At 43.4% G+C, this 11,525-nt stretch overlaps 1 protein-coding gene across 2 annotated transcripts in view; it reads right to left on the reverse strand.

The window, feature by feature from the left end:
• The window catches only part of Ikzf2 (IKAROS family zinc finger 2), a 154,774-nt gene extending 151,507 nt beyond the window's left edge, over positions 1–3,267 (reverse strand). The window contains exons 1-3 of one of the 2 annotated variants that reach the window (XM_036172733.1): positions 3,077–3,267; positions 1,701–1,804; positions 144–192 (exon numbers count right to left, since the gene is read on the reverse strand). In XM_036172733.1, coding sequence (XP_036028626.1) covers positions 144–192; positions 1,701–1,730 — 79 coding nt within the window. In that variant the 5' untranslated portion in view covers positions 1,731–1,804; positions 3,077–3,267. The remainder of the gene's footprint in view (positions 1–143; positions 193–1,700; positions 1,805–3,076) is intronic. The other variant, XM_036172734.1, reaches the window with a different exon arrangement.
• Positions 3,268–11,525: the final 8,258 nt, after the last annotated feature.

The following is an 11,525-nucleotide window of genomic DNA, read 5'->3' on the forward strand; positions in this document are numbered from 1 at the left end:
AAAAGGGTGACGGGCAAATAAAACCAGAGAACTCGTCCTAAAAACTCAAGGCTCAAGAATTCACATGCAGGTAGGTACCCTCGAAGCTAACTTTATTCCCCCACCCCACCCCCACCCTCAAATGACTGGGACTGAGTACTCACATGTTAAGTAGCCATCCAGAGTCTCTGTTTCCATAGTCAAAGTGCAGTGCTGTAAAACAAAAGATTACCACCTTAACCCAAGGATGCCTCCAGGTATCTGCCAGGAAATGCTTAACTTATTGGAAGCCCCAAGCAGCTAGTCCATGTTGCTCCTGCAACCTGTGCCCAAGAAACATACTACAGTGTTACTGTGTGTGCTCATTTGCCAGTCACTGAACTCTCTGCAAATGATCTGATCCCTGCTGGAGATAGGATAGGGAAGATAAGTGTGCTCTGGGATGGGCTGTGGCAAGCAAAGAAGGACTCTCTGACTCAAAAGTTACCTGTTTTATCAGAAAAAAAAAAAAAGGCAGAGGGGGGTATATCTCGAATTTGCCAACTTTAACTGCCTTCTAAGTATTTTAGCATTCGCGAATTCCCACAATCACACTATCGTTTGAGGACTTCCCTAGTAGACAGACAGCTCTATTCACAATTGTTGCCAGTTGGTTCATCATGTTCTAATAGGGAGGGGGAGAGCAAACAAACATAAGAAAACAAAACAAAACAAAACTACTAAGTGCTAGACTGCATCTTGAAGACTTTTGCAGCAGCTGGCCAACTCTGCGGCTTGTATTGACGTTTTAGCCTACCCCAAATTCTGTGTAAGCACCTGTTCAACGTACCCTTAATTTCCTGCCAGACTATGGCTGGAGACAAATGCCAAGCCTACTTAAGACATTCGGATTTCCAACATTTCAGAAACTTTCTGCCTGGGCACGAGGGGATCATTTTCCACCCAAGTACGAGGGAATGGTTTTCATGCCCCAATAACACAAAACAGAACTTAATCCCCAGAAACAAAAGTCAACTGCAAGGGACGGACGACACCCCCTAGCTTTGATTCCATAATGAAAAGATCGATAATCTAACTGTATTCTTTGGAGGGGAAAAGTTAAAGAATTGACAAGAGCTGAAAAGATTTTTTTTACTTATTTTTTTTTCCTTTGGCCCTGGTCCTTTTTTGCCTTTAGTTTCAAAACTCTCACAGCAGCAGCAGCTAAATTATTCACAATGAGCCATTTCTGTATTGATCGCCAAGTATATTTAGCCCTGGCTCCTGGAATTTCTCCATTACTTACTGGAAAACAGGCAGCTTCACTTCTTGTCTCCAAAACCACTTCCCTTCTCCCCCCCCCCCACTTCACCACCAGCCTCCCTCACCCCCCACCCCCCAAAAAACTTTTCTTTCTTTCTTTCTGGAATAATCAGATCAAATTCTCACCTCAGTAACTACATAGCAGTTAAATCCCGACCTGCTCTACTCTTATCAAATTCTTTCAATTATGATTACATAAGGCTTTAAAGAAAGGGATCCGTAAAGTTTAAAAGGGGAGCAGTTTCTACGGAGATCTTACAGATGAGTCTATCTCTTTAAAAATGTACACATTTAACACACATACTGAAAAGAAGCGTCAGTTAGAAGCAAAAGAAGTCTGCCCCATCAGTGAACTGGTTACTAAACCCTCAGAAAAGGAAAAGAAAGAAAAAGGAGAAAGAGAAACGAAATGTACATACAAAAGAAATTGTCCTTTGATTAAAAAACATTCATCACCATTTCCAGCTCTGTCGGGAGATCCCAGCTTCTTCTAACCCCTCCAAGAGGAGGTGACAATGTCGGGCTGAAGAGAAACGGAGAAAGAAAGAAAGAAGTTTTTTGTGTCCCCCCCCCCTCTTCCCCTCCCTGGCCCCCTCCAGGCCAAGCCCCCTGCAGAGTTCAAGGCGAGGAGGAGGGAAGCACTTTACAGGTGGGTCATTCCAAGCCCGAATCCAGCAAACAGATCGGCTGATAAACAAAACCAAGAAATGAGAGAGAAGGAACACTCCCCCCCAACCTCCTCCTCCTCCTTCTCCTCCTCCTCCTCGTCCTCCTCCTCCCCCGCCCCCCCCCCCTCGTCCCTTTGGGATGGTCTAGTAGGAAAAGTCACTCAGGAATGGCACCACGTACTTTCAGGAAAGAGGAAAAAAAAAGAGAGAGAGAGAGGGAGGGCGAGAGGGAGAGGAGAGAGAGAGAGGTCAGTCAGTGCTACAGCAATGCGATTAACAACAAGAGAAAAAACTTGATCCACCGGTTCCTTAAGAATCGACCAAAAGCTAAGAGGAGAAAACTGAAAGAAAAAAGGGGAGGGGGGGTTACGAGGGAGGGACAGTCAGGCAGAACCCAGCAAGGAACCTAGGCCAACTTCACAGGACTGTTTTGTGGCCTCTGGCAAAAGAGAAAAAAAAAAGAAAAAGAAATTAAATCTTCATTCCATCTCTCTCGCCCATACCAGAACCTGTCAAAGCGATTTAACTGCTGTTTTAAAACATGTGTCACACTAGAGGGTTTTTGCTGTTGTTGTTATTATTTTTGTTTTGTTTTGTTTTCAATCTCAACAGGATAACACCTTGTATCTAGACAGCTGCAATTTACGCCAGGCTATCCAATCTTTCTTCTTGGAATTCAAGTTAAAACAAAGCAAAAACAAGTCCAAATTCATGACAGCTAGAGAGATGAGAACTGATTAATCCATTAACATCGCAGAAGCAGATTACAAGGAGGGGACCATACATTAAGGACATCATCTTCAACCAGATTCCCTTTACAGAAATCGTTACCCCTAATCAGAGTCACGACCCATCCCTCCCCAAAGAAAAGCGCCTATATTATTATTACCCCTGGTTAACAGCAACAAGTCATTCGATCACACCACGCTGCCAAACAAGATTCCATGTAATTACACTTAACTTTGAAAACACTCCCCCCCTCTGCAAACCATACACCAATGGATAGATAATCTATGAATCAGAAGACAAATAAAACAAGAGCTGTTCTTCCCCACGCAAAAAAATAAATAAATAAATAAATAATATATATATATATATATAAAAAAAAAAGCCAAGCGGAGATTTACCTCAGCCGTGCATGCAGTAAAATAATCCCATCACCCTTTTGTTTGTGTTTACTGTTAGTGTGTCCTCTCCCTCTCTCTCTTTCTTTCTTTCCTTGTGCCTAGCGTGTGTTTGTGCACTGCAGTTGGTGGTAGAAACTAAGGCAGTGGATCTGTAGCTAAGGGTAATCCTGTTTTTACTTCCTCCATCTTCAGCGAGGAGCAGGGTTAGCCCGGGACAGCTGGTCAAACCCCGAGAAACCGATCCGGCGGAGCCCGAGCACATCTCCCCCGCCGGCCCCGGGCTCGCGCAGACGCCCGCGGGGCGGAGGGCAGGCAGCGGCGGCGGCAGCAGCGGCGGCGGCGGCGGCGGCGGCAGCAGGGGACGCGCGCGGGCGCGGGCGCGGGCTGGGGTGGCGGGGTGGGGGCGCGCGGGGGAGAGGGTTCGTGTGCGAGCGCCCGGGTCGGTGCAAGCCGGCGAGCCCGCGAGCCGGCGAGCGCGCGCGGGCGGGCGGAGGGGCGGGGGCGCGTGTCTGCGCGCTCGGCCGCCTGCCCGCCCGCTCGCTCGGCGCGCTCGGCAATCGATTACAGGACAAGTGCCGCGCGGCTCCGCGCCTCCTCCGCGCCCCGCGCGCCCCCCGCGCCGGCTCCGCCCCGCTCTCCGGCTGCCCCGGCGCCCCGGCGCCTCGGGCTCACGTTCTCCGCTCGGCGCGCGGGAGGGACGATCGCGGCTTCCCCGAGCTCATGTCGGCCGCTGGAAGTTTTCTCTTCGGCCCGCCACCTCCCCCCGGCGCCGGCTCCCGGGCACCCGGGCAGACCCGGGACTCTTGAGCCCGGCGGAGGGGCCCTCGCGAGTGCGCTGGGAGACACGGAGAGCGGCTGTCCCCATTGTGAAAGTGCTTTCCAGTGCAAGTTTAAAATTAGAGTGTTTACTTGCCGTTTATATCCAACCCCGTCCCGGCGGCGTGTGCCACATCCACCCAGAGTCCAAGGAACCGTGAGGGTCCAAAAAAGTTGTGCAGCCTAGGAGTGTTGCCTAGCCTGATGTCAATCACGACGTTGTTGGTGGGGGAGAAAGGGGGAGGAAGGTGGATGGGAAAGTATTGGAATCGTCCTGAGAAAAACAAATGAATGTTCGCTCTACAAATAGCAGCGTTTACTATCTTTCTTGGACCACAGAAAAGGGAATAGAGACTTCTATAATTAAAGGGAAAAGAAAATGAAAGGAGCTGAAAATACTGAACTGTGTAGCCTGGGTGGGTTAAGTTTGAAAACACACGAAATTATCAGGGCTGCCAAACAGCACTTCTGAGAAACCGTAGCGCAAATTGTGTAGAAAATCAATGCTGAAAGAGGAGCAGGCGCTGTGCCTCCCACTCCTTTAAAGAATCCCAGAAATAGTTGCTGAGAGTTTTCTCCCTCCCCCTCCCCCAAACCCTTTTCCGCTGAAGCAGGCTATATGACACACTGAAAATAAAATCAACTTTCATCTGAAGTATCACTCTGTCCTGTGTTTGGATTTCGGTGTGAGCAAAGGATTCATTCACAGTGGTACACAACGGATACCCTAATAGCGTCCAATGTGCTTATTTTTACTTTTTTATTTTTTACTTGTTCTGTGCATGGCAGTTATTAAGCAATTATACTTGTAGGCTCGGTTCATTTTTTTTTTTTTATGGCAAATGATGGTATTAAGAAAACAAGATACACCATTTCATTGGGGAAAAATCACTTGTTCTTGTGCTCAGGTTTTCAAATTTGATGACTTTTTTTTTAAGTTGCAATATCTGTGACATTGTTAATTAAATTTTTAACCTATTTGTTAACTATCTGAATGAAATGTTTTTTGTGTTTGTGTGTGTGTTTTGTTTGTTTGGTTTGGTTTGGTTTTCTCCTAAAGTAAGATTTGGAAAGGCCAAACTAAAGAGAATCTAGGAGTGGTTCTAATCAATTAAATAGGGAGCAAATTCAGAAACTTGGAATGTGGGACTACAGTATATAAAGGCTGACATACTATAAATAAAGATATATGAACTGAAAGACGTTCTCTAAACATTCCTTCTCTTCTGAAAAGTAGGTTTCAATGTTCTACGTATCTGCACAGTCATAGTGGTCCTTTGAAAAGATGAAAACATTCAGTACTAAAAGGCAATGTCTTCATAGTTAAGAGCAACAGAGTTCATCTGCAGAAGAAGAGCCATTGTGAAATCAGAAGGCTCCATCCTCAAGTTGGCAAACTACCATAGTAGATACAGTCCTTGCCCCTAGCTGACTACTGCTTAATTTAGATCCCTCCAAACTTACCCTGTCAATGAGTTGCTGTCATTGGTTCCCTAGTCGCCAGAGGTACACCTTCTCCCTCTAGTGGTTAGACCTTTAGTCAGTTTACTAGCAGCCACTGTCTTCCCCAAGAGCGGGATGCTTAGGAAGGGACAGATGAAGCACAAACTTTAGGGGGCAACATTCTGAAGTGTGAGAATTAGGCCATCTTTTTAACATCCGGGTGTTCCTTTCTCAGGCAGACCATGATGAATTCAATTGGTCTGAAGAAGTCACGAATGTGTTTACAAACCAAATTGGGTGTTTCTGTTTCATGCCTCGGAATTCTGTGTTCTTGGCAACCAGATCAGACTCACAATGAAATTCATTCATAAGAAAGTAACTGTATATAAACTGAAGCAATTCACTTTGTCCGAGATTGCCCTCCATGATATTTTGATAGCGGTTAAAGAGTGGGTTTACTTGTGCCCTTGGCCATAGCTACACTGTATACAAATTGATAAACAGCTCTAGGCTTGAACTGTGTAAGAAAAGCTGCCACCCACCTGGAGTAGAAGAGTTCACAGTTACCTTGCTGGAACATACAATGTTCAGTTTGGACAATGTATGACGACAGAGCCAGACCTCCCTTTCTCTCCCTTTCTCACGTTGCCATTTCCTTCCCATCCTTTCTGTTCAGGCTGTGGAAGCGGATCCTTCCCAGCCCCCTTCCAAAACTTGACATATTTCCTGTACAAGACAGTTGTGATTTCCTACTCATGTGTTGATGTTTTTAAAATAAAACCGAGCTCCCAACTAGAACTCACTCATGTTTTCTGTTTGGACTTTTTGATTTTCTTGGTTGGTTGGTTGGTTGGTTTGGTTTTTCGAGAGAGGGTTTCTCTGTGTAGCCCTGGCTGTCTTGGAACTCACTCTGTAGACCAGATTGGTCTCAAACTCAGAGATCCACCTGCCTCTGCCTCCGGGGATTAAAGGCGTGTGCCACCACCGCCCAGCTAAAGTTCACTCTTGTAATGAATAGAGATTGTGTTTTATGAGTTCATTAGCTTCTCAGAACCAGCACACTGTTTGGCACTAAGTTGATAATAAACATTGAATGAATGGATAAAGAGGAAAGTACATATGCTTCCATGTGTTAAGCTATTGTAAAGGAACAAACATAACAAGGATAAATTCTGATGCCCTAATGAGTTGGGTCAGCTCTTAGCTGGTAAGTCTTGTTACAAGTGTGTAGCTGGAGAGCTCCTGCCAAGCCTCAGCAGTCCCGCAGCCCACTTACAAAATAAACACACAGACTTATATTATTTAAACTGTCTGGCCTAATGGCCCAGGCTTCTAGCTATCTAGTTCTTACATCTTAAATTAACCCATTTGTATAAATCTATACCTTGTCACATGGCTCGTGGCTTACCAGTATCTTACATGTTGGTACTCATGGCGGCTACTGGCAGTGTCTCTCTAACTCAGCTTTCTTGTTCCCAGGATTCTCTTCTCTCCTTGTCCTGCCTATACTACCTGCCTGGCTACTGGCCAATCAGAATTTTATTTATACAGAGCTATAGCCACAGCACAAGTGTCCTTTGCCTGCTAGTTCTTCCTTATCCACATGAAGGATGTTGATGTCCTCTGAGAAACTATCAAATACATTACACAAATATCAGTCGCAAAGGGGGCTAAATTGCATGCAAGATGCAAAATTCTGCACAAATGTAGTCTCTTGATTGAAATGCACTTCCACGATTACACAACTTCAAAACACATTATTTCTGGCTACCCGACAATTCAGGAAACCAGGTGACTAGCCATTGCAGCCCATTTAATTTTATAACCACTAAGTGCAATTAGCAAAAGGAACATTTTGCAAGGCAGCGTGTCTAGAAGATGAATTATAAAATATGATCACTTTTTTTTTCTCCTGAATGGTTTGTGTTAACTGTTTTAGCTTCAATTCCCATTAAAGGAATTTGGATAAAATTCTCCTTCTAATTTTGTTTTGCCCTAGGGATTAATTCTACATGTTTAAGTTTTGGCTTTATTTTCAGTATGTAAGTGGGGTCGGAGGACAAATTATATCATATCATTGCAATTTTTATGTAATATCAAAGAAGAATTTTTAGGAAACTACATATACATTATGTTTTTATGGCTTCCTGGTGCTTGATGCAACAATCCCACAAAGTACATGTTGGAATATGGCCTCTAGAAAAAGTGGAATTTAAAATGTACACATAGGTGACTGCTGTTAATATTATCTTTTTAAGCTGGGCAGTGGTGGTGCACACCTTTAATTCCAGCACTCAGGAGGCAGAGCCAGGCGGATCTCTGTGAGTTCGAGGCCAGCCTGGGCTACCAAGTGAGTTCCAGGAAAAGGCGCAAAGCTACACAGAGAAACCCTGTCTCGAAAAACCATACATATAATACATAACCATAATATATAATATATATTATCTTTTAAGCAGGAGAAGGAAAGATGCTGGCTCTTTCTCTCCACTTAGCTGGACATTGAAGGAGTAGGAAGGCAGGAACTGAGGATGCCTTCCCTCGAAACTCCGATTTTGTTTCTGGCTTTCCAGAATTTCAATGAAAACATTGTAAGATCCCAAATCCAGTTCCTAAGTCAGGATATTTGTACCTTCCAGCTTCATCTCCCCAGGTATACTAAGAATCTGGGGTCTGGCTGCTTGACCTGTAAGGTCTAAATCAGGAGGTTCTGCCCAGCCTCTCTATCTTGAACTCTGTTCTTTTAACACTTTTTGTTTGTTGTTTGTTTTTCAAAGCAGGGTTTCTCTGTGTAGCTTTGTGCCTTTCCTGGAACTCACTCTGTAGCCCAGGCTGGCCTGGAACTCACAGAGATCCGCCTGGCTCTGCCTCCCGAGTGCTGGGATTAAAGGCGTGCCCCACCACCTCCCTGGCTTTTTGAATACTCTTAAAGAGTGTTACTTTGTAGTCAGAGATAAGAATCTTGTTCGAATATCCACCACATCCCTAGAATAGATAACATGATTGAAATTTATACTTGAAACATCCTTTTCTTCCAGGAAGCACTTCCGTGACACAGAACAGATGAAGAACTAAGGCCATGGCAGATGAGAGTTATAAATTGAGCGATAGACAAAGGAAGTGAGGAGTTTATAGGTTTCAAAATACAAATGAAAACATGTATTTTTAAAGATGTCATTATAATCCATCATAATTGCTTTTATTTATTTGTTTTTATTTATTTATCTATCTATCTATCTATCTATTTATTTATTTATTTATTGGTTTTTCAAGACAGGGTTTCTCTATGTAGCTTTGGAGCCTGTTCTTGAATTCACTCTGTAGCCCAGGCTGGCCTCGAACTCACAGAGATCCTCCTGCCTCTGCCTCCCGAGTGCTGGGATTACAGGCGTGCGAATGCAAATGTGTTCAGCATTTGGGGGAAAAAAAAAAGACTTCTATTTGTACAAAAATGGAAGTGATCACCATAAGTGATACCGTGCAAAACCAATCCCGTCCAAAAGCCCTTAGGAAGAAGTTCTAAACCCAAACTGTTAGCACACAAAAAGTACAGCACAGTTTGTGGAATGCCCAATAAAGTATTGGCACAAGGCAACGAAAGCATGGATGCTCTAGAAACAAATCTCAGAAGATAACAGTAAGAGGAAACAGAAAGTCTAGTGAGCATGGCATTAGCTGCATTAGCCAAGGGTTAGAAAAGAAAAACAAAACAAAAACTACCACTAATAGCCCAGAATATTTTTAACAACTCAATTCAAGAAGTGGGAAACTTTAGTTTGCCAGGAATGGGGGGAATACTCCAAAATGAACTTTCAATTGGGGGAGAAACGCAAAGAACCGGACTGAAGTTCTGAAAGGCAAAGGGTGGATTCTGCTGCATGGCGCCATTAGATGGAAGCTGACGGAGTGATGGGTGGCATCTCTCAAACCAGTGTCAACAGCAACCCCATGCAGGCTTTCTCAACACGTGAAGAGTCCATGGCAGTCCCTCCCTGCCCAGCTGTTGTGAGGTGCTTCAACCTCTTCTAAACCAGCTTCTTTCAGTGGTGCAGTCTAATTATTTGGTCAATCTCACATATCCAGGGATTCAACCTCCTGCCTTTAGTAGTCATAACCTCAGTAATTAAGAGCCTCAGGGGGATAAACCTCGGCAGCCATTTGTGGTTTGACAGTTTCTAAACCTGTACTATGAAAAGGGGATCTGGCTCAAAGAAAGGTCATCTGCAGGTAGTGAAGTCAAATGTCACCCCCTCCCAGTCTTCAAGACTGTGGTTTAGAGATAGGAGTTAGCGTGGCATTCTGAATTGTCTGTCTTAAGATATGATGCAGAAAGGGAGAATATTACCATCAGTACATCTACCCCAACAGCTACATTCAATCTTCAAAGGATTCTTCACATTTGAGGTGATGGTAAGGTACTAGAGACACCTGGGGAAATCCCAAACAGTAGACCATCACTAAATGTCCTATGAACCATGTTCCAAACACTTCTGCACATGACAGATTGCTTTCTTTTAAATGTTGTATAATTGGGGGGGGGGGAAGACATGCAAAATATATAGCATTTTATTTTTGAGACAGGGTCTTGTTATATACTATTGGTTGACTTAGAACTCACTATTGTAAAACCAGTCTGGCCTCAAATTCCCAGTGATTCTCCAGCTTCTGCATCTCTAGTGCTAGGATTATAGGGGTATGCTGGTGTAGGTGGCTAGCACCCTAGACTCATGGTACAGCTTAATCCAATAAACTGGAGTATCAATTTGACAAGAAGGGCCACATAAACCATCATTGTTATAGGCATTTACTTTGTGACAAGTACTCAAGTAAAGCAATTGTGTTCTGTGTATTAGCTCGCTTGAAACCCACTATCATCTATAATAGAGTACATTCTTTCTTCTCCACATGAAGCTGAGGCTTGGAGATTTAATTGATTTTCCTAAGCTCCGCAACTTGAGATAATTTCTAAAATGCCTATATTCAAAATCATCACACCTATGTCTTCTTTAGTCATACAAACTTGTTTTTTTTTTTGTATAAATCTTGCCCTTTTGATAACTGTTCAGTGAGAGAAAACTCTCATCACATCCTGAGAAGGTGAATCAAATGTGGAAACAAAGCAGAACTCTGGCAACCCCAGGGCTAGTCTACATATGAGCTACAACTTAACTGACATTTAGTGCTGTGTTACTACATAGGTGTTCATGACGAGCACTCTTCTGGACAGGTGGGTGATATGAGAGATCTACTGGGAATAATATAAAGCAAGAATCACCTCATAACAAATTAAATCAATGATGATAAAGACCAGAACATAACTTTAAATTTGGGTTGGCACACATGTCTATACATTTCATTTCCACAAAGATCACTTCTGCTCTACTGTCTGGAGAAATGGGTGGATATTTCTCCCTGCTCTAGACTCCACCCATATGTGCACAGGGTGAATGGATGGCGTATGTGATAAACACTGAGATTTTAAATTGTTAAATTTAAATTTTAAATTAGATTGGAATTGTTAACTGATACTTTGGACTTCTCAGGAAACATGAATTGTTTTTGTTTTTTTGTTTTTTGTCTTTGTTAATGAAAACAGCTGTCAGTTTAGGATTTTTATCTCGCAATTGCTTTACAAATGGAATGAACATAGGCACAAACAAATGAAACTATGCTGGGCAGTGGTGATATACACCTTTAATTCCAGCACTTGGGAGGCAGAGGCAGGCGGATCTCTGTGAGTTTGAAACCAGCCTGGGCTACAGAGTGAGTTCCAGTAAAGGCTCCAAAGCTACAGAGAGAAACTCTGTCTCAAAAAAACAAAACAAAAACAAAACAAACAAAAAACAAACAAACAAACAAACAAAAAAACCCAGAAACTATATGGTGGTTTTGTTTTGGTTTTTGTTTTTGTTTTTTCTTTTTTTGGATGCAGAGACTCATGTATCTAAGGCTAGCCTTGAATTCACTATATAGCTGAGTATGATCTTGAATTTCTGATCCTCTTGCCTCCTTCTCCTCCTCCTGAGTACTAAGATCGCAGGGTGTGCCACCATGCCCAGCTTACATAGTCCAGGGGATTAAATCAAGGCTTAACTCTTTATTATTGAATCAAAACTTTTGCTTAATTGAAAGTAATGTAACAACTGGGCTTGTATTCCCCCAACTGAGCGACATGTCCCAGTCCTACATTACT

This window comes from Onychomys torridus, chromosome 23 (genome assembly GCF_903995425.1).
Source record: "Onychomys torridus chromosome 23, mOncTor1.1, whole genome shotgun sequence".
Classification (NCBI taxonomy): domain Eukaryota; kingdom Metazoa; phylum Chordata; class Mammalia; order Rodentia; family Cricetidae; genus Onychomys; species Onychomys torridus.